Source organism: Apis mellifera, linkage group LG2 (assembly GCF_003254395.2).
Source record: "Apis mellifera strain DH4 linkage group LG2, Amel_HAv3.1, whole genome shotgun sequence".
NCBI lineage: Eukaryota > Metazoa > Arthropoda > Insecta > Hymenoptera > Apidae > Apis > Apis mellifera.
This window is the reverse complement of record NC_037639.1, coordinates 15,182,822-15,203,018: the sequence shown is the minus strand read 5'-3', so window position 1 is coordinate 15,203,018 and position 20,197 is coordinate 15,182,822. Positions and strand designations below refer to the sequence as shown.

Here is a 20,197-nt window from a genome sequence, read left to right as displayed (position 1 = left end):
AAAACGAATTAGATATTTAATAAAAATATATTTTTTATTAAATATATTGATTTTAGATATGATTGTATCAATATATATTTTAATAATATTTTTTTAATAATATTTTACTGACATTTATAAAAAATTTAAACTTTGTAATGAAATATATTTTATAACAATTAAAAAAAAAAGACAAGAAATAAAAAATATAAGAAAAATAATAAAAAATTATTAAAAATAGAATAATACAAAAAATTATTAAAAATAAAATAATACAAATACTATTTTACTATTATTAATTTGTTATTTGTGAATGTAAAAAATTAGAAATGCATTCCTTACTACAAAATATTTTTTTCTCTTTAACTGCAAATTTACTACTTAATAAATTTTTATTGCATATGTAACAGCAAAAACAAGCTTCTGTTGCATGAAAATTTAAATCCTTAACAGCAACACCTTTTTGATCAGCAGCAATTATCTTGTTACATAAGTTACATGTTTTTGCATATGATTTTTGATAACACAAAAGACATAGTGGACGATCATTCTCTGTAATATATTGTTTTCCAGCTAATGGAACATCACAGTCCCAACAGCAAAAATGTTTTACATGATAATTATGACCTTCTGCAACGGTATATTCTCGTACAAAAATAAGCTGTAAGATATAAGAATTATTTTAAATTATTAATAAAAAGAAAAAAAATTTTTTAATGCATAGAAAATATTAAATAATAAATTGCAATATTTTAAAATTTTGGTTCATATTATACTTACTTCATCGCAAGCAAAACATCTAGGAATTCCTAATAATATTGCTAAATCTCTACCACAATATAATTTATTTTTGTAATAAAAGTATACTAAATCTACTAGCAATTCATTACACATATTACATACGAAACATCCTGGATGCCATATTGCATTTTTAGCTTTTTCTGTAATTACAGCAACATCACCAACATGAATTTCTTCTTTACATTTATGACATTTTTGTAATTTAGAATTTATTGTTAATTGATCCATGACATTTTTAAGATGTTCTGCATTTATAAGATCTTCTGATTGTTTTGCTGTAGAAATAGTTTCATACGGAAAAATTTGCTTTTCTAGTTTTTCAGAATGAATAATAGTGGAAGGTGTTGTAAAGCTATTTAGTGTTGCTTCATAATTATTGATATTAGAAGACTGTTGTGATGATGAAGTTGATGAAAGAAATTGATTTTCCATCATTTTCGAAGAAGTTAATGATTTATTTTCTTTTGAATTTTCTATATTAAGAGTTTCTGTAGAATCATAAGTATTTTTTTCTATATTTTGAAATTTTTCTTTTGATGGAATTAACATTTCAGGATTATTTATGGTAGTAATAGTAGTTACTTGATCAGTTTCTTTATTAATATTTATGGGAAAATTTTTATTTTGCGAATTATTTGAATCTAAATTTTTTGCAAAATTGGGAATATTGATTTGTTTTTGATTTTCTTGATTACTATATTTATTTGTGAGTTTTTCACGTATATACATTAGACTTTTCTCATCTAACGTACTTTTAATTACATCAGTTGTATGTACACTAGATGGTAATAAAGCATCTACTAATAAAGTTTCAACATCAATATTATCATTGATTGATTTGGAATTTAATATAGAAGTTGATGGATTTTTGAATATATCTTTATATGCTTCTTTATAACATTCAGATGAATTTGAAGGTAATGTTATTTTAGAATTTACATTTGTAACTACTGTATCATTTAAATTCAAGTTTTCAGATGTTACATTTTTTATATTTTGATTACTACTTCTAATACTTTCATTATCATTGCTGGTTATATTATATTTCTCAAAAATTTGATTATTTTTAATATTACTATAATTATTTGGTGCTTCTAGAGCACAAAATTCATGGACATTTATATTTTCATGCACATTTTTTTTATATGAACATTTTGGAGCAAAACTACTTGGTGTACGTAATTGTACAAAGCTTGGTGATAAATTAAGTTTGTTTTGTGGATTAAAACGTTGCATATCAGTAGCATTCACAGGTGTTACTAATGATCCATCATATGGACGAGCGCTTAATATCTATGGCATAAATATAAATATACTTACATAAAAGAATAAAATAAAAAAATTAATTTTATATATTAATCAATAAGATTAATAAATTTATTATAGAAAATAACTTATCTTTGTTATAAACATAAATAAAAATATACTTACACTTATAAAATAATTTTTATATTAATCAATAAGATTAAATTTATTATAAAAAATAGCTTACCTTTGTTACTATTCCTTGTCCTACATATCTTTTTATATTTTCTAAATATTTTTCAAATTGTTTTTTTTCTTGATCACTTAATTTATCACAATTTTTATAATCTATATCATGAAGAGGTAATTGCTTTTGCAATAATTGTCTTCTTAAAGCTGCACCAGCTGATCCTTTAATAGGTAACTTATCTATAGGTAAAGCTCTCATATAATCTACAGCAAGTTCTTTCGTTGTATTTGGTGGTATCCATTCAAATGCTTCTTCTACATATTTCTTTCCATCATTTATATGTAATACTAGAAAAAATTTAATACTAATTCTTTATCTATAATACTAATTCTAATATATAGATTTTTTGTAAATAAATAAATATACAATCATATATATATATGATTTGTAATAATATTTACATATTGATTTCTTCTTATATTTTTTTGAGGTTCCAAACAACAAATCAAATTGTGGGAAATCATCATCATCAACATCATGATCATCTTTATTGCATTTACAGTTTTTACAAATTTTTCTCCAAAAATGTAAATCTAAACCTGGACATGATATTTTGCAAAGAACACAAGGTGCTCCAGCTCCAGCTTCATGTGCCAATCGAGGCTATATAAAATAATTATTTATATTTAAAAATTTTCTTAAACAATTTATTAAATTAATTTAATATAATAAAATAAATGTAATTAAATAATTTTATTCATTAATTTTTAAATAATTACAAATTATAATTATATTTAATAATTATTATAATATATTCAAATGTAATTTATTAAAATTTAATATGATCTAAAAATAGTTATATTTTTTTTACAATAATCATAATAAATATAATAAATGATAAATATAAGTTATAGTAAAAAATTGTTTTGAAAAAAATATTTTTTTTTAATATATTTAGAAATTATTTTTAATTTTTACCTTTCTTTTCCGATTTTCCAATTCTAGCAACCATTTCGGACGATCATTTATATCCACATTATTCATTTTTAATTAATTTTTTTTATTTTATTAAAAATATAAAAATAAATATTAAAGAAATAAGTATTTTTCGAAGACACTTGACACTTCCACAAATGTGTGACTCATCACTATGATCCAGCAAAGTGCTTATGTTCTCCCCCTCTACATACTATACTTAATGCTAAGAAAGACTTACGCATACTAAAATATTCTTTCAAAAAGCTTACACATATACATACTATATACTAATATGTACAAGCTACTTTCATGATATATATATATACTATACATATATTATTTATATATTTATCAATTATATATATTTATCATTTATATATTATATATTATATCATATATTTATCAATATTTTCATAATGAAATATCAAATATTTTCCTATTTGAAAAATAAATAAAGAAAAAAATAAAAGAAAAAAATAATTTTAATAGAATTCATTCAAATAGATTTCTTTAATATATGATATTTTTAGTTATATATTACTTTTTTTAATACTTTTTTTTTTACTTTTTTTCGTAGAAAAATTTAATTAAACAAAAAAATAATTAAAATATACTTTAGCAAAAATAATTTATTTTATTTTAATTGTTTATTTATTACTACTGTTATATTAGTAAATGAATTATATATAATATAAATATTTTAAATATTCTACTGTTTGTTTTTATATATATAATAAACATTCTTATAAAATAAATAAAACTTATTCAAACATAGTATTAATATATATAGTATATATTGTTTACCTTTTTTTTATTTATTGATAATATTTTCTATATATAAATATATAAAATATATAATATTTTTTGTAATTATCTATTTATTTAATTTAAATTTTTTAGTCAATTCCAAAAGCAGCATCAAATTCTTCTTGAGAAATCTGAAATAATTATTAGAAATATATACAATATATATATATATATATATATATATATATATATATACTTAGAAATATATACAAATATTTACTATAAATAAATTTTTATTTTAAAAACTATATTAATATTACCTTCTTTTTTTTTAATTTCTTAATTAATGCTATATCTTTTGCTAGATCTTCAATGTCTTGTTCATTTATCTTTCTTTTTTGTTTTTTTGCTGAGTTTACTAACATTTTTTGTTTTAGTTTTTTTTCTTTTCTTCTTTTACGATTTTCTTGTCTTTCTAGTTTCTTCTTTTTAGCTTCAGACCATGGTTCCGTTTGTTTGCGTTTATTTTTATGTATTTTAGGCCATATTCCAGTGTCTCGAAAAATTTTTAACTTTTCTAAACGACTTTTTTCTTTTTGTTTATCTGAATATGCAATGGAATTAATATCAACATGTTCTTCTTCAAAACACGATATATCTTTTCCTTTAAGTTCTGGCATACGAGGCATTCGCAATAAACCAAAACTCATTGCAAGCTTTCCTAAATCAATATCTTTTAATCTTAATATTAAATTACACTCATGTTTATTATATGCTTGGATGTATGAAACAAATGCTCTATTAGCCTTATCAAAAAGAAATCGATCTTGCTTTTGTAAATCTCTCATACATTTTAAACACTTTTCATATGAAATTATGGATGATTCCAAAACTATTTGTTGTATTTCTACTTTTTGATTTCTTTTAATAAAATCTACATATGCATCTTCTGTTTCTAAGAGGAATAATAATGCATTTCCTTCATTACCTATCCTAGCAGTTCTACCACATCTAAGAAAATATAATTATTAATTATTAATAAATAAAAGAAAATTATTAATAAATAAAAAGTCCATCTAGTCCATCTAAATTTATTTTTACCTATGAATAAAATTACTAGCTGAACAAGGAGGATCATATTGTAATACCCAATCCATTTCTAAAATATCAATACCACGAGCCATTACATCTGTGCAAATTAAAATACCATTTTTGATATTTCGGAATTCATTAAATATTTTATGTCGCTTATTTTTCATTTTACCATGAATTGCAAATACTTGTACAGATGGCAACATTCTAAAATAGAAATATTATATAAGATTATAAGATTTATTTTAATAAAATATGTTTAAATGAATAATAATATTTAAATAACTTACTCTTGTACAATATGATTAAAATAATCAACACATGCACAAGTAGATAAAAAAATCATATATTTTAAATTAGTTCCTTTATGCTGAATAAAATCTATCATTGTAGAAAATTTGTATTCAGTATTTACAATAACAAAATTATTTTTTAAATTTGATGGTGTAGAAATATTTGGTTTTTCTTTAACAGTTATCAAAGATGGATTTCTAAGTCCAGCTCTTATTAAATGTTGTAATTCTTTTGTTTGAGTTGCAGAAAATAAACCTGTTCTTCTAAGACGTGGTAAATAAAGTAAAATTGTATCTAATGTTGTAGAAAAACCTAGATCTAATAATCTATCAGCTTCATCTAAGATTAGTATTTCCTATAAATAATATTGTTATAAATTCTTCAACGAAATTATTCTAAAAATGTTTAATATTTAAAAAATTATATTTTAATTACCAAAGATTTTACATATCCTGCTAAATTTATGATTTTACAGTTAGATAATATATCTTCTAATCTACCAGGTGTAGCTACAATAATATTTGCTCCTGCTTTAAGTCTATCTGCATCTTCTGCAATTGTTGTACCACCGACAAGTAATATTTGTTTTAAATTTGGTATATTGTTTAAAAACTTCTGTAAAACTTCATTTATTTGTATAGCTAATTCTCTTGTAGGACTAATTATTATTCCTCCAATTTCTGTAGGTTTCCACTTCTCTTTTCTTTTCTATTTTGAATTTAAAAAATATTACATATATAATTGTAATAAAATATTATATATATTAAAATAATATGTCTACTTTCTTATAATAAATGAATATTTATTAAAGAAAAATTCATAATATATAAATTTCATATAATACCTGTAATATTTCTAATAATGGAACTAAAAAAGCAATTGTTTTTCCACTCCCTGTTACTGCTTCTGCTGCAACATCTTTGCCTTTTAATAATAATGGTATAGAAGCTGCCTATATATAATTAGAAAAATTATATTAATATTTAAATTTAAGTTAATTTATTAAAGAGAATATAAATTTAAAATCTTTCATATATTTATTTTTTGTTAGAATTTTTTACCTGTACAGGTGTCATATAAGTAAATTTTAATTCTTCAATAGTTTTAAGTACAGAATCACTTAAAGGCAATTCTCTCCAATTTTGTGTTTTCATTATAAATTATAAAATTTTCTTGAGTTAAAAAATTAAAAGAAATATAATTCTATTTTATTCTTAATATTAAATATTAATTTTTAAGAAATTTTGATTTATAGGTTATATCGAATATATCGTTACTGATATAGTTCATGAATGAAATAATACATAGGTTATCTTAATAATTTCATTATATATTTTTAGAATATTATTTACATATATGAATTATATGAAATATGAATTTTTTAATTTTTCAATTTCTTTATTATATTTTATTATTAAAAGCTTCGTTATATTTTTATAAATTATTAAACTGAATATGAAGGATACAAGGATATCTATATAAGGGATACAAGGATATCTATATAATATAAAATATATATGACAAATTTTCACGATTAGAATTTAAATAAGATGTCAAAAATAAATAAATCATCATATACAAATTGGCTTTTAACACATTGAGTTTATTTTGATGTTTTTTTTTTTAAATCTCTTCCATATAAAATTTGTGTCTAACGATGCCACACATTCAACTATCTCTCAGATAAGGATCGTCTGCCTTCATTTCTTTTATATACACGACTAGGTCTAAGGCCGTAATTCAATTTGTTTTTATACCATAATATCTGACAGTATTCGTTTATACATAAGAGGTACGCAATTGATTTAATTATTATAATGATTTTAGATATTATTAACGCAATGAATTCTTCGGTTTATAGAGCAAAATGTTATTTTTTTTGTAGATTTCCTTAATACTTTCTTCAATTTATAATACGTATTATCTATAAAAAAAAGTCAAAACTCATCTATAAAGATATTATGTATATAAATTATGTAACATTTATCTAAATGAAGTTTGACTGTAAAATATTTCAATACTGAACTTTAAAATTAAATGCAATTAACAATATTTTCTATATTATTTTCTTTATATTTTTTTTCTCTCTATTTAAAAATAAAATGAAAAATTTATAAATTTATATATTATAAGAAAATAAGATATTAAATTTATAAATGTTATGTCATATCGAAAATTTATATTTTAAATTGCTAAACAAAAACTAATTATTTGTACCTCTTTACACACATAGATGCGTTCCTGTCATGATAAGATTGACTGGCGGAACATTTTAAACGTTATTTATCAGATCCTTTTCTTCTTATACATTTTTTCTAATTTGACTTACTCTTTGCTTTGAGGACCTTATGTATTAGCATCTCATAACAAAATCCATCATCAACAAATTGCAAAATTTTGAACTTGATTTGAATTATTTTGATATCATGTCATTCATTTTTATATAATTAAACGCAATTCGATGAAATTTCGAAGAGTTAGATCGACCTGTTCCCGTGCTTCCTGTTCACTGCAGTGAGATATCAAATATGAAAGCGCGAGCAGAAAAATATATCATATGCTCTATTTTTTACATTATTCCAATAATTACTTTGTGTAAAAAAAAGTTTTTACTTGTGTGATGTTCATTATTAATCCATTTTTGAGTACCCAAAAAAGTTTGAAGATACATATATCATTAGACTATTGGATAGCTCTTTATGTCAACCTTATAGGTTGAATTTTGGCTTAATAATTGTTTATAAAGTAGTGCGAGCTATAATAATCAAAAGTAAAATTTCTTTAATTTTAATATTTCTTGCAGTATTTTTGTAATCACAGTCCCTCATTTCTTTCATTTCCTAATATATATTGCATAGGCACCACCTATCAATACAATTTTGAAGAATGTTTGTTCGCCAATTTTCTTTTTACATTTCATATGTCTATAAATTAATCTTAAAGATGTTTGTTTTTTGTTGTAACATTTAAATTACTAACATAACAGTGTAATAAATTGCATACTGAAATCTGTCTCATATGATTAAGATTTAAATACAACTTGAGGGACTAAATATTGTTGTGGGTCTTTGTAAATCACTAACCCACTTCAGTCACTTTCAAGATGATCAGCACTTCATTTTATATTACTATAATTTTATTAGTTTTTTTTTAGTTACTAATTATTATTTGAATTAAATGAAAAACATACTATTTTATTTGGAATGATACTGTTATAAAGAAAAGAAAAAATATATAAGTTTTATGACAGAAAGAAAGAAATAAGATACATATAAGATTGCTTATAAATATTATTCATATGATAAGCAAGGAAATGATTTTAAGTGCTTAATGCCATCATGAAAGTAACTTAAATTTATAAACTTTATTCTACCTCTGCAGAATACTAGTAGTTTTCTCTTTCTTCATCCATTTCTGATTGCAGCTACTGATTGTGCGGTAAAATCACTGGTATAGTTTGCTGCGCTCCTGGAGGTGGTTGCGGTGGTAGGTATTGCATATGCTGCGGTGGTATCGGTATATGAGGAGGAATTATAGGACACATTATTGGATAACTCGGAGCATGACCTTGAGGAGGTGGTGGAGGATATGTGGGTTGTGGAGTACCAGGAGGATTATAAGTGCCTGGTGTATGTGGTGGATTAGGATTAGCTGGAGAAGGAGTTTGACTTGGTGGTTGTTGAGCAACATGAGGATGTGGATGTGTATGTGGACCCATATATTGAATACCAGGGGCTTGCGGTCCTGGTGAGTCATGATGATGATAAGGTGTTGCCATATGTGGCGGTGGTGGTGGTGCCTGAACCATGCGTACCATCTGTTGATATGCTGGTTGACCAGGATAAGGCACCTGGAATGGTGGATGTAGAGGGGCTGGTGCCATTAAAGGCTGTCCAGTTGCCGCTACTACTTGCATCTGAGAAGCTATATCTTGTGCACGATGTTGTGCATGCATTACTGGTACTGAAATCAGAATAATATTTTTATTATTATTACAAATGATGAAATTTGTGCATTTTGTATACTTTAAAATATTTGCTAATAAATAGAAAATTGAAAATAAGATGTGGATACCTAGATACTGACCCTTCCGGAACCTTGTCACAGGTTGAGCTGGTGGCTGACTGAACGCAGTTGGTGGTTGGCTAGTCATTACATATGCTGGCATAACTACAGTAGCAGGCATTGTTGCTCCAGTATATTGAGGTGTTTGTGGAGTATGTGGTCTACTTGGTGTTGGTGTACTTGGAGATCGCTAGAAATAAACATTTAAATCACATTTTAATATCATTTGATTATTAATTAAATTTCATATGATTGATAGCTTACCGGTGTAAACGGTTTAGTATTTGGATTAAATTCTTTAGCATTTGGATTTAACGTTGATTTTTTGAAAGCCGTCGTAATTTTATCAACTGTAGCTTCTTGTGAAGCTTGAGATACAGTAGGTGTATTTGTAGAAGTTTGTTGTTGTGATTGAGAAGGGCTTGTAGGTCGCAAAGGTAATGGACCTGGTGGTGGTTTACTAGTAACCACAGTTTCTTCTGAAACAGTTTGATTTTGATGTGATTGTTGTTGTTGCTGTTGCTGTGGAGGATTTGGATGTTGTTGTAATTGTTGCGGTTGTTGCTGTGACTGTTGGGATGTTGTATGTTGATGAGATGATTGATGATGCGTCTGAGTAATTTGTGGCGACGAATGAGCATCCTGTTGATGTTGATGTTGATGTTGCTGCTGCTTTCTGGTAACTGGCGTTGTATCTTGTGCTGGTGTTTCTGCTAACTTGAAATCTGAAGCAAATTGCCTCAATTCTGAATGTTGTTCTTCTCTACTACGTGGCGTTGGAACCTTTAATGATATATTTGTTTCATAATTTTTTTAAATATAAAATATCTCAAGTATAATTAAGTAAGTAAAATATTACCTTTCTGTGATCTGATTTATGTGAAACTATCTCACATCGTTGTCCCTCGACCGAATTTTGCTGCTGTAATTGACCATGTTGTTGATGTGATGATTGCTGCTGGTGAGAAGTAGTAACATTCGTTTGTGGAAATGGTGCTGGTGGTGCTTTATCGGCTTGATACACTTGTTGTCTACCAGGACGATCACGTTTTTCCGTATTTATTTTGGATGATGATGATTGTTGTTGTTGTTGTGGTGGAAAAGTAACTTGTGACACAGCAGAAGTTGTTTGAGATTGTGGTTGTGATTGTTGAATTACAGGTACTATAAATATAAATTCGTTTAAAAAATATAATTTATACTTTCTTTATTTCTTTTATGAATTAATATAGCATAAATATGATTTTTCAATACCTGGTGGTGGTGGTTGTGTAGTTGGTGGAGGCACAAATGGTGGTGGAGGATTATTATATGTAACCACTACTCCACTAGGTGGCATTCCCATATTTAACGATACCGAGTGTTGCACCGAAGGATGTGTATTTTGCATTCCAATAGGAAGATTCGAAGTTGGAGGAATGTTCACATTTACATTGGACGGAGATTGTTGATTAAAAACATTTTTATTGGCGGTTGCGGATCCTGGTGAAGGTGGAGGGTCACTAGATCTCATCAACTTTGCGCTATTTCCATTTTTCTTTTTCAATGGAGGTGGAATATATTTACCTTCGGTGGGTCTCACCTAAAATTATATGTAATTAATAGAAAAGATAATTTATTATTTTATTTTATATAATTATAATAATAGTAAGAAACTGCACCACAGCTGCAAATCTTTCTTCCTCATCTCCATTTTCAAGTTCTAATCTAGCTTTATAATTTGGTTGTGATTCTATTTCATTTGCAATTTCTGCAGCTTTTTGTTCTTGTTCTTTATAATCTTTTGTATCTTTTCTTTGAAGTGGTAATGTATAAGCAGCTAAAGTTGGTTCATATGTTGTTTGAACTCCATATTTTTGTTCATTTTTGCGAAACATATCATCAGCATCCCATCCATTCTGAAATTAATTAAACATTTTCTAATTTTATATATATTATTTATATATACTCTTAAATTTATATTAATATAAAAAATACTTACTGTTGTACCATCTAATTTTAAGTCATCTCCATTCATAGTAGCAGGAGGAGCATCCCAAGGTTCTAATTCTTTCTCACCAATTAAACCATTATATTTACTAATAACAGTATCTGTTCTAAATGTATCACGTATAGCATAATCTAAATCAACATCCTTGGCAGACATAGTAATAATATCTTGTGGTTTAAAAATTAATTTTTCTACTACACTTTCCACGCTAATTTTTCCTGAACCTTCTACACGATGAGCCATTTCTAAGACAACATCAAACTGACTTGAGAAAGTGCGAAAAATACCTTCATATATTGATCCATTCAATGTTTGAATCTGTAATAAAAATTCATTGCAACATAAAGAAACTAAAGAAATTTATATTGTATTATATATTTTATTAATAAAAAAATTTATAAACACAATTCATTATAATAAAATTGTCTTTATTGTTATTATACTTACATAATAAAAAATTTTATTTATCAACTAATACTAATACCTGTACAATATTGCCAACATGACTGGTTATTGCATGCATGAAATGGGCATTATTGTATACACCTTCAGCAGCAACACATCTTTCTTGTGGACCACGGGCACGTGGTGATCTAAAAAGAAAATTGCATTTAGGAACAAATTCAGGAATATTAATTTTAAATATTAAGAAAAAAATTTTATGTTAAGTTGTTCAGTTTAAAAGAAAGCTAAAAAAATATACAAAATAAAGTAACAGAAAAGAAAAGATACCTGTTTGTATTTGAACGGTTTTTTCTTTTGCTATTCATTTTGCCACTCGACGAGGATTCTTCGCCAGTGGTTGATGGATTTCTGCCGCCGGTTTGTTGCGGACCTTCTCGTTTCCTAGTGGGGACCGGAATTTTGACTAATTTCCCGGTGACTACTTAACGTTAAAAAATATTTTCGATTGAATATCCCAACGCAGGGAAATATAGAGGATTTTTTTCCACAAACTTCTCGTTAGATATTGAAAATTTCAATTTCAAATCTTTTTCGACCCCAAAATGATTGACAGAAGATACTAGCTGCAACAACTACCAACATTCACGATCGCTTTTCGAGTCACGATCGTTTATAGGTTATGCGCCAATGCTACAGTTATCTAAACACTCGTTTGCGAAAGTCTAGCGCGTGCGTGACTTTCGGATTTTGACAAACACAAGAGTAAAGTGTAAGCAAAGAAAGCAGGAACACTTTGTATTCGAGGAGACGTACGGGGGAACACGGTCTGCTCGACACACGATATCTTGCTGGTGCGTGACGTAACTCCGTTGTCTTTACGCAGGAAATCACCCTTATGGAATTTTTGCGTTGGCTGAATTAGGAAACGAGCAACAGTAGTTCTAAATAATGATTTCGGTCACAATATTGTATTCCTATTTAATTAATCAACATGTGGTAAAAGATAAAACTTAGCACAAGTCGCCAGATCAACCTGATCCCGGTGACTGTCAGACAGTCGCCACCTAGTGAGAAATTAATAAAAATTCTGATAAAGATCATCCGCAATTCCTCTCTTGGAGCACCTATTTTCATTAAGGCTTATATTTTCTTTTCTAATAGAAATGCATCTTTAAGTATTGAGTATGGTATACTAGATTATTGAGTATACTAGATTAAAAGAATTCTTTTTCATTAAAAATACATCAAAAGTTTGAAAATTAAATAATTTTCTAAGATATTATATATATGTATTAAAATAGTTAGTTTAAAAAATAATTTTTTATATATTTAATAATTTCTTTTAAATTTTATTCAAGATATCTGTTTTTATCGTCATTATAAATAATATGCAATTTTCGAATAATGTTCTTCGTTTTATCAGAAATGAAATTGTTCACTTGATCTAAGATGTGCATACCTTGAATTATCCATTCAAATCCCTTATTAATTTTTTTCTCTCTATTAGTATATTTATTTGAACGGCTTGATAGAATATTTGAAAATTCTGCCGAAGCACTTTTTTGTTCTTTCGCAAATATTTTATTAGTTTCCATCACGATTAACTAATGAACAATTTAATATGATTTATAAAATATATGATCTTGAAAATTGAACATATTGAAAGAATATAATATTACTTACCATGGATAATATGAAAAGCAGCAATAATATTTTCATTTTTTAGAAAATAAGATACATTTCATATTCAAATTCGTACATATATGTAATTGTATTTATAAAAAAAGAAATATTAAAAATTAAGTATTTATAAGTGAGTATTTATAAGTATTTATAAGTGAAAGAAAAAAATGATTATTATATTCTCAATATACACTTTAGTTAACATTATTACGATTATTTGATATGTCTTCTGACCAATTTATTCTTCTTATTCCAACATTTCTTAATGAATGGTATGCGCTGACGCTAAATAAATATTTGCATATTTAATATTAAGCAATGCATTAATTCAACAATGAAGCAATTCATTTTGTAAGCATAATTCTTATTTTATAAGCGATCATAGTATTCTTTGAGATTTGATCGAATAATAGTTATATGTTTGATTTTTTTACATTTATACATTATTATATTCATAATGATAAAATTTGTTAAAGTATTAATAAATAAGCCAGTAATAAAATGAAAAAATAATAAAATTTATCAATTCTATATATATATGTATATATATATAATTTAATTTATAATTTTATATATTTAATTTATAACAATAATCTAATAATAAAAATAAAAGGAAATAAATTATATATTATTTGAGATGAAAGAAATATTTTTCTCAAATTATATTAACAATTTTTTATATTTTTTTATTTTTCTTTATATAATTAATATTTTCAATCTTAATAAGAAATATTAATACTAGTTATTTAACTTTTTTGAGTTGCGGCAGTTTGAAGTTGATTGTTTAGATTCTGCGTTGCTTGTACGGCAATATCAACTGCCTGTTTTGTGAACTTTGCAAGGTCTTCTTGTATTTTTCCAGAATGTTGGCTCAGAGATTTCGCAGCTTTGTCAGATTCTTTAAGTAAAGTTTGAACTCCTTGCTGGAATTTACTTTGTAATTCAGCGACTTGTTGCTGAGCATTTGGAATTCCACTACTAATATCATCGACGACTTTATTGAGCATGGTTTTAACATCATTCCATGATCTTTCCAATTCGGGAGTTTTGGTTTTGACCTAAAACAAGTAATGTTTTTGAATTTCGTTTTCCTTTTTTCACTTTTTCAACAAAAATTTACAAAAAAAAAAAAAAAAAAAAGATGATTTTTCTGTAAAATCTAAAAAATTAAATGTTTAAATTTATTAAATCTATTTAATTAAAAAATATTTAATTATTACCTCTTCAGTAACATTCTTTATGTAATCTTGAATATTGTTAACGAAATTGGCGCTTTGATCTTTGACAGTTTTTACAATAGTGTCTTGATCAGGGATATTCCATTGTTCCTGAATTTGTTTTGCTAAATTGTTGATGTTTGCTTGAGCCTGGCTTATAAGTTCGCTTAGTTGAACATCAGGAGTTCCTTGAGAATTGGTAGTGCTAGTCGGAGCAACTTTGGCCTCCGAAATCAGTATAATACTAAAGATAATCGTAAGGATGATTTTCATTTTTCTTGTAGGTATTCACTGTGAAAGAGCCAGAAAGTGACTGATATCGTCAGCCGAGGAGTCACTACTTTTATAGGCGATTCTTATCGAGGGTGCACGAGGGCACGATCAACTATCTCGCTTTGACGATGATGAATTCTGATTTTTGATTCTTCTTTAAATATTTTTAGAAGAGAGATTTGGAAAAATTTTTTTTTTTAACCATAATTATTAATGAGAGTTAAATTTTTTAGCAATTTGTTAAAAAGATGATGATCAAAGGAATTCAATTGAAATGCAATGTCATGAATAGAATAAAAAAAATATGATATTAGGAATAATTATTTGAATTTAATTTTTTTATATCTAAAAATTAAAACTAATAATCAAACAAACGTTACAATATATTCATTAAACTAATAAATACGCCGATAGTCGATTTTACATAGATATCGACGAGTTAAAGTTCAAAATAAAAACGAATGTCGCTGCATCACTTATCTCTATAAAGATAATATATTATCTTAATAAAGTACAAAAATATGAAAATTATTAAATTAATATTTATATATCTTAATATATTAATCATTAGAAAAAAAATAATAATACTAATTCATGTATCTTCTTTTATACTATGTTATCATCAGAAATATATATGTGGTACATCCAAGAATCAATTAATTATATAAAGAAGAGAAACCATTTACCAATATCTCATGATTTAAATCATGTTTATAATCTTGAAAGTTTATTGATGATTAGAAGTTATGTCAAGTGAACAAGGTCCTATGGAAAAATTTAATTATCGATGCATTTGTTGATTTTTCACTTTACATGTGCACTATTCGTGCCATCAGTTTTTCCGAAGTTCGTATGAAACAACTGGTTATCTATGCGTGTGCTGTCGGTCAATAGAAGCCTTGACCCATGACCATTTTAATTCTGTTATACGTTATAATACATTGTAATATTTTATACGATATACATGTTATTTCCAATACATCTTCATCCGATTTTTCTCAATTATTTATTCCATATTAGAATACTCATACTATACATATTAATTAATAACAGTTTAAGAATATCTATGCATGCTTTTAAGTATATAATTTATGTATATTTTTATCAGGAGAAAGTTTATTAAATGATATGAATCTCTATACATCACTTTCAAGAACTTTTTAATCGTATATATATATTTATTAATAATTTATAAAGATTAAACAAGCTGAGGAAATTAAAATATATTGTAAATAAAAAGGATAAAAAAGGAAAAAAAGAATAAAAAGTATATTATCATATTATATATCTTTATACATCTTTATATTATCTTTACTACTAGATTTATTCTAAAAATTTTTAAAAATTAAAATGATATATATATATATATATGTATTATAATAATCATTAACGGATTCTTGACTTTCTTATATTGTACATAATTTCTTTGTTTCAAATTTTGTATCAAAATTAAATATTGTTTTCCAGAAAAGTATAAGTACTTAATTACAAAATTCAAAATAACAAATATAACCTTTACGTGTTATTTGAGAAATAACGAAAAAATACATATATATATGTATATAAGATTAATCTACAAATTTCTAAGAAAATTACTATCTCGATTAAAAACGTAATTTTTAAAGTTTAAAAGAGATTACAGATGCAAATGGATAAAGAAAATTATTATTACGTTGGCCAAATTTAATCACGCAACTTCTCCGCAATCTTCTCTATTTCTTTACGGATATTTTCACCAGCCTGTCCAATAAATGATTTCGCTTTTTCCAGGGCATCATTCAACTCGGATTTCTCGAGCGCTCCTTTCGCATCATCGAAAATTTGTTTTGCCTTGTTCGTTAAATCGTCGAAATTGGAATGTTCCGCATCTTGGGGTAAAGGATTAGCCTTTAACATCAACCATAACACAACAGTATGATAAACATTATAAAAAATCATTGACAAAAATATCCAACCGTAAAAATATATTTATTAGATACTTACCTGAGAAATAAAGACTACGCAAACGAAGAGAAAAATTAGTAAGAGTGGTCGAGACATGATGCGATCGTTTAGGCGTGGAGCCGTTGAAAAAGGAAAAAGATGTGATAGCTTCTGTCAGAGAGACGGTAGAAAACTGCTATGGAAGCTGTGTAGCGAAGTGTATTGCCACGATAAAATGAATCAAGATCAAAGATCACAACTAATAACCACTTAAGCTTTATATACTTGTCAGTTATTCTCAATTTCTTAGCCGTTGGATAAACCGTTCAACGTATGTATTTATATGCTACCTCTTCCTTCCACTGAAACAAAATGAATCATTCCTTGGATAAATACTTAAGTTTTACTGGAACTAATTGTCCCGTGTACTGCGTCATGATTTATATTTTCTGCACAAAGTTCTATCTTGTTTTGCGGAAATTGTGCAATCAAAGTATTTTTCTTTCTTGGAATTTTTGAAAATACATTTAGAAATTTAGATTTATATATTACTTTTATCATAAATTTAACCATTGATGATATTTTAATTATCTTTCCTTTTCATTTTAAGATAAATAAATGTTGCACGATGTAAATTAAATTGTTAATAGATGTGCGACAAATTGCTTTTAAATTATTTTGTGTTTTCAATTCTTCAAATTTTCAAGTTGTATTAAATTCATAATATTAAGAAAATATTATGAAATATAAATGCTTTTATGTCGGAAAATTTTAGTTGATAGTTCAAAATTTCTTAAAAAATATAAATAAGGTTTTGAAGAATTAGTTTTTTATTCTTGAATCATACAATTTATTTTTATTTTAGTTTACATACATATTTGATGAATAATAATTTTAATTTATAAATTGTGATTACATACAATAAATTTAATAAATTGTTAAATTGTAAAAATTTTAGCAAATGATTTCGTATTTCATGAATTATTAAATTTTTACGATTAAACATGATATTTTATCTTTATAAAAAACTTTTCTAATTCACACATATTTTTAAATAAATTTAAAAAATTTAAATAAAAAAAATTAATCCTGGAAAATGTCGAGAAAAAAAATAACGATTAAAAATAAGAACAAAGAATTTTGAAAAAAATTTTTTGATCTCATTAATAAAATATTTGAATTCTTAAGGAACTGGATATTCGAAAATAATAAAAAAAGAAAAAGAACAAGAAAACAAAAAAATTAGAAAAAACTATTGGATTTTTTATTCAGAAAAATTGATTGAAAAGTTATACAAATTTGTGAAAGAAAAAAAGTATGAATAGTGACAATATATATCATCATTTGTTTACATATATTCTTATAAAAGAACAAATATTGAAAATAAGTAAATGAATTGCAAGATATAATTAATATCAGTTTTACAAATTATCCCAATGGATGAAAGTAATATTTATCCTGTAAAAATATATTTCATTATTATTATTATTATAAATTAATATTCTTAAGTTCATATTAATTTAATTAATTTATAGGAAAAATTTAATTATTGAATTTAATAGAATATGAGAATCTTTAATTAAATATAAAAGTATTACGTATAAAAATTGGTAAATAAATGATAATTATCATATTCAGAAAATAATGAAAATTAATTGTTCTTACCAGAAAATTTAGAATAGAACTCCTTACATTTGTATATTTCGGAAATAATTAAGAAAGACTGGTTTGCTACGATATTAGCGTAGAGGCAATCGATGTTGCCGAAACATTTACGTTTCCTTCGTTCATTAGAAACGATTCAAACGATTCGATTATTGAAAATATTTTGTTCAATGTTTCCGAGAATCCAGATGCATAATAACCATTATAGAAAGTTTGTAAAATGTTAATACCTTCTTCAAAAGTTACTATATACTTATATAACTTTTGTCTAATGTAATTCAACAAATTATTAAATATTGATTCCACCCATATAATTGCATTAAAAAAACAATTTTTTATTTCTTCTAGAGGATATAATGCGAAATTATAAAGTGAAGTTATTGATTGTTTTCCCCAGACGAATAATTTCTTTCCTATTTCCTTTAAATCTTCAATTTTCTCTAATAAATTAAAATCAAAATGTTGAAAAAGATTTTGCACGCGAAAGAAAATCTCTTTAACAGAATTTACTAAATTAATTACACTTCTTGCAATAGGAATAAAAATAGGGATAGATTTTTTTATACTATTAATTAAGCTTTCTATATTTTTAGGATTATATAAAAATTCTTCTAAATTGGACAATTCGACCTCTATTACTTCAGGTAGACTATTGTTAATTATAAGATCACCGAATGAGATTATATCTTGAATTATGTTAAATAGCCACATCAATGAGGATTCAGATTGTAAATTTTTCACCGCGATTAAGATGTAATGAAAAAGTTTGTTCAGCTCACAAAAAGATTCATGAATTATAATTTCCATTATATACTGGTGGCCATAATTTAATGCCTCTGTCTTGCAGGAATAATTTTCTAACGTTTCCAGAAGAGATGAATTTGATTGGGAACAATCAATTTGCGTTTCAGAAAATTCATCAGTATATTTCGATAAAATATTTTCTAGATAAGATTCTGGCAAGTTGTTCGAGTTATCTTTAACGTTCTGAAAATGTTCAATTCATTAATAAATTATTCTAATTTTAAAAAGATACGTAATAATAATAATAATAAAACATAAAAATCACACACCAGTTCTTTTTCTCTTGTTTCACTTTCAATCTTTGTATTATCCTTGTTATAAAAACTTGAATCCTCTGTTAAAATGTTTTCTTTTTTGTATGATCTTGATGGGATTTGTAAAGATTTTAAAACAATAGATTGTAAACCATGATGCAAGGTAGACAAAGAGTTTTCTACTGTTCCTGTTATTGCATCAGTTTTTCCGATAATAACGATGAATATTATGGTATTTAATACCACGTAAAATAAAGAGACACTCGACACTTTATTCTTCATTTTTTCAACTGCAAAATGCACTTATCCATTTTGATCGATGAAGACAGCTTCATATTATAGTCGGAGAATTGATATTTTATTTAAGAAAATTGCACGCACAACGTGCGCAATTTCAAAAGTTGAGATTAATAATTAAGATAATTATGATTATGGTATGATTCTACGTGCATATACACATTCAGAAAATAATTAAAAAGCACGTATTTGAATCTTCAGCGATTACTTACGCATTAAATATTATATGATAATAATATAAGAAAAAATATATGTATATACAATTATATTTATTCTACATACTTTCATACGTTCA

The 20,197-nt window shown here is 25.4% G+C and overlaps 5 protein-coding genes and 1 long non-coding RNA gene across 9 annotated transcripts; all 6 read right to left on the bottom strand.

Moving 5' to 3' along the window:
- Window positions 1-261: 261 nt before the first annotated feature.
- Window positions 262-3,486, bottom strand: LOC724792 (testin). Of its 2 annotated transcripts, none has more exons than XM_026446389.1 (5): window positions 3,194-3,486; window positions 2,677-2,878; window positions 2,273-2,562; window positions 883-2,073; window positions 262-640 (listed from the first exon to the last, which is right to left on the bottom strand). In XM_026446389.1, exons 1-5 carry the CDS (start codon window positions 3,257-3,259, stop codon window positions 275-277), a joined length of 2,115 nt encoding a protein of 704 aa, XP_026302174.1. In that variant the 5' UTR covers window positions 3,260-3,486; the 3' UTR covers window positions 262-274. The 2 variants fall into 2 exon arrangements, with proteins under 2 accessions (XP_026302174.1, XP_026302173.1); XM_026446388.1 differs by having other exon boundaries at window positions 760-2,073; window positions 3,194-3,480.
- A 521-nt stretch (window positions 3,487-4,007) lies between these two features.
- LOC102656093 (probable ATP-dependent RNA helicase DDX55 homolog) lies at window positions 4,008-6,620 on the bottom strand. The gene is made up of 7 exons (XM_006568805.2): window positions 6,388-6,620; window positions 6,171-6,278; window positions 5,762-6,034; window positions 5,323-5,681; window positions 5,042-5,239; window positions 4,261-4,951; window positions 4,008-4,131 (listed from the first exon to the last, which is right to left on the bottom strand). Exons 1-7 carry the CDS (start codon window positions 6,478-6,480, stop codon window positions 4,090-4,092), a joined length of 1,764 nt encoding a protein of 587 aa, XP_006568868.2. The 5' UTR covers window positions 6,481-6,620; the 3' UTR covers window positions 4,008-4,089.
- Window positions 6,621-7,635: 1,015 nt separating this feature from the next.
- On the bottom strand, window positions 7,636-12,858 carry LOC409151 (ataxin-2-like protein). Of its 3 annotated transcripts, none has more exons than XM_016910681.2 (9): window positions 12,114-12,858; window positions 11,863-11,974; window positions 11,373-11,699; window positions 11,053-11,289; window positions 10,646-10,973; window positions 10,251-10,555; window positions 9,656-10,174; window positions 9,401-9,581; window positions 7,636-9,289 (listed from the first exon to the last, which is right to left on the bottom strand). In XM_016910681.2, the coding sequence occupies exons 1-9, from the start codon at window positions 12,149-12,151 to the stop codon at window positions 8,751-8,753; spliced, it is 2,586 nt and encodes an 861-aa protein (XP_016766170.2). In that variant the 5' UTR covers window positions 12,152-12,858; the 3' UTR covers window positions 7,636-8,750. The 3 variants fall into 3 exon arrangements, with proteins under 3 accessions (XP_016766170.2, XP_016766171.2, XP_392675.4); XM_016910682.2 differs by having other exon boundaries at window positions 9,413-9,581; window positions 12,114-12,857; XM_392675.6 differs by having other exon boundaries at window positions 8,751-9,289; window positions 11,866-11,974.
- A 1,260-nt stretch (window positions 12,859-14,118) lies between these two features.
- Window positions 14,119-14,987, bottom strand: A4 (apolipophorin-III-like protein). Its single transcript, NM_001114198.1, has 2 exons — window positions 14,690-14,987; window positions 14,119-14,527 (listed from the first exon to the last, which is right to left on the bottom strand). Exons 1-2 carry the CDS (start codon window positions 14,957-14,959, stop codon window positions 14,216-14,218), a joined length of 582 nt encoding a protein of 193 aa, NP_001107670.1. The 5' UTR covers window positions 14,960-14,987; the 3' UTR covers window positions 14,119-14,215.
- A 1,247-nt stretch (window positions 14,988-16,234) lies between these two features.
- LOC102656130 lies at window positions 16,235-17,329 on the bottom strand. The gene is made up of 2 exons (XR_411275.3): window positions 16,943-17,329; window positions 16,235-16,846 (listed from the first exon to the last, which is right to left on the bottom strand). It is a non-coding gene; the product is annotated as an uncharacterized LOC102656130 (long non-coding RNA).
- A 1,220-nt stretch (window positions 17,330-18,549) lies between these two features.
- On the bottom strand, window positions 18,550-20,197 carry LOC113218520. Its single transcript, XM_016910676.2, has 2 exons — window positions 19,621-20,197; window positions 18,550-19,534 (listed from the first exon to the last, which is right to left on the bottom strand). Exons 1-2 carry the CDS (start codon window positions 19,885-19,887, stop codon window positions 18,614-18,616), a joined length of 1,188 nt encoding a protein of 395 aa, XP_016766165.1. The 5' UTR covers window positions 19,888-20,197; the 3' UTR covers window positions 18,550-18,613.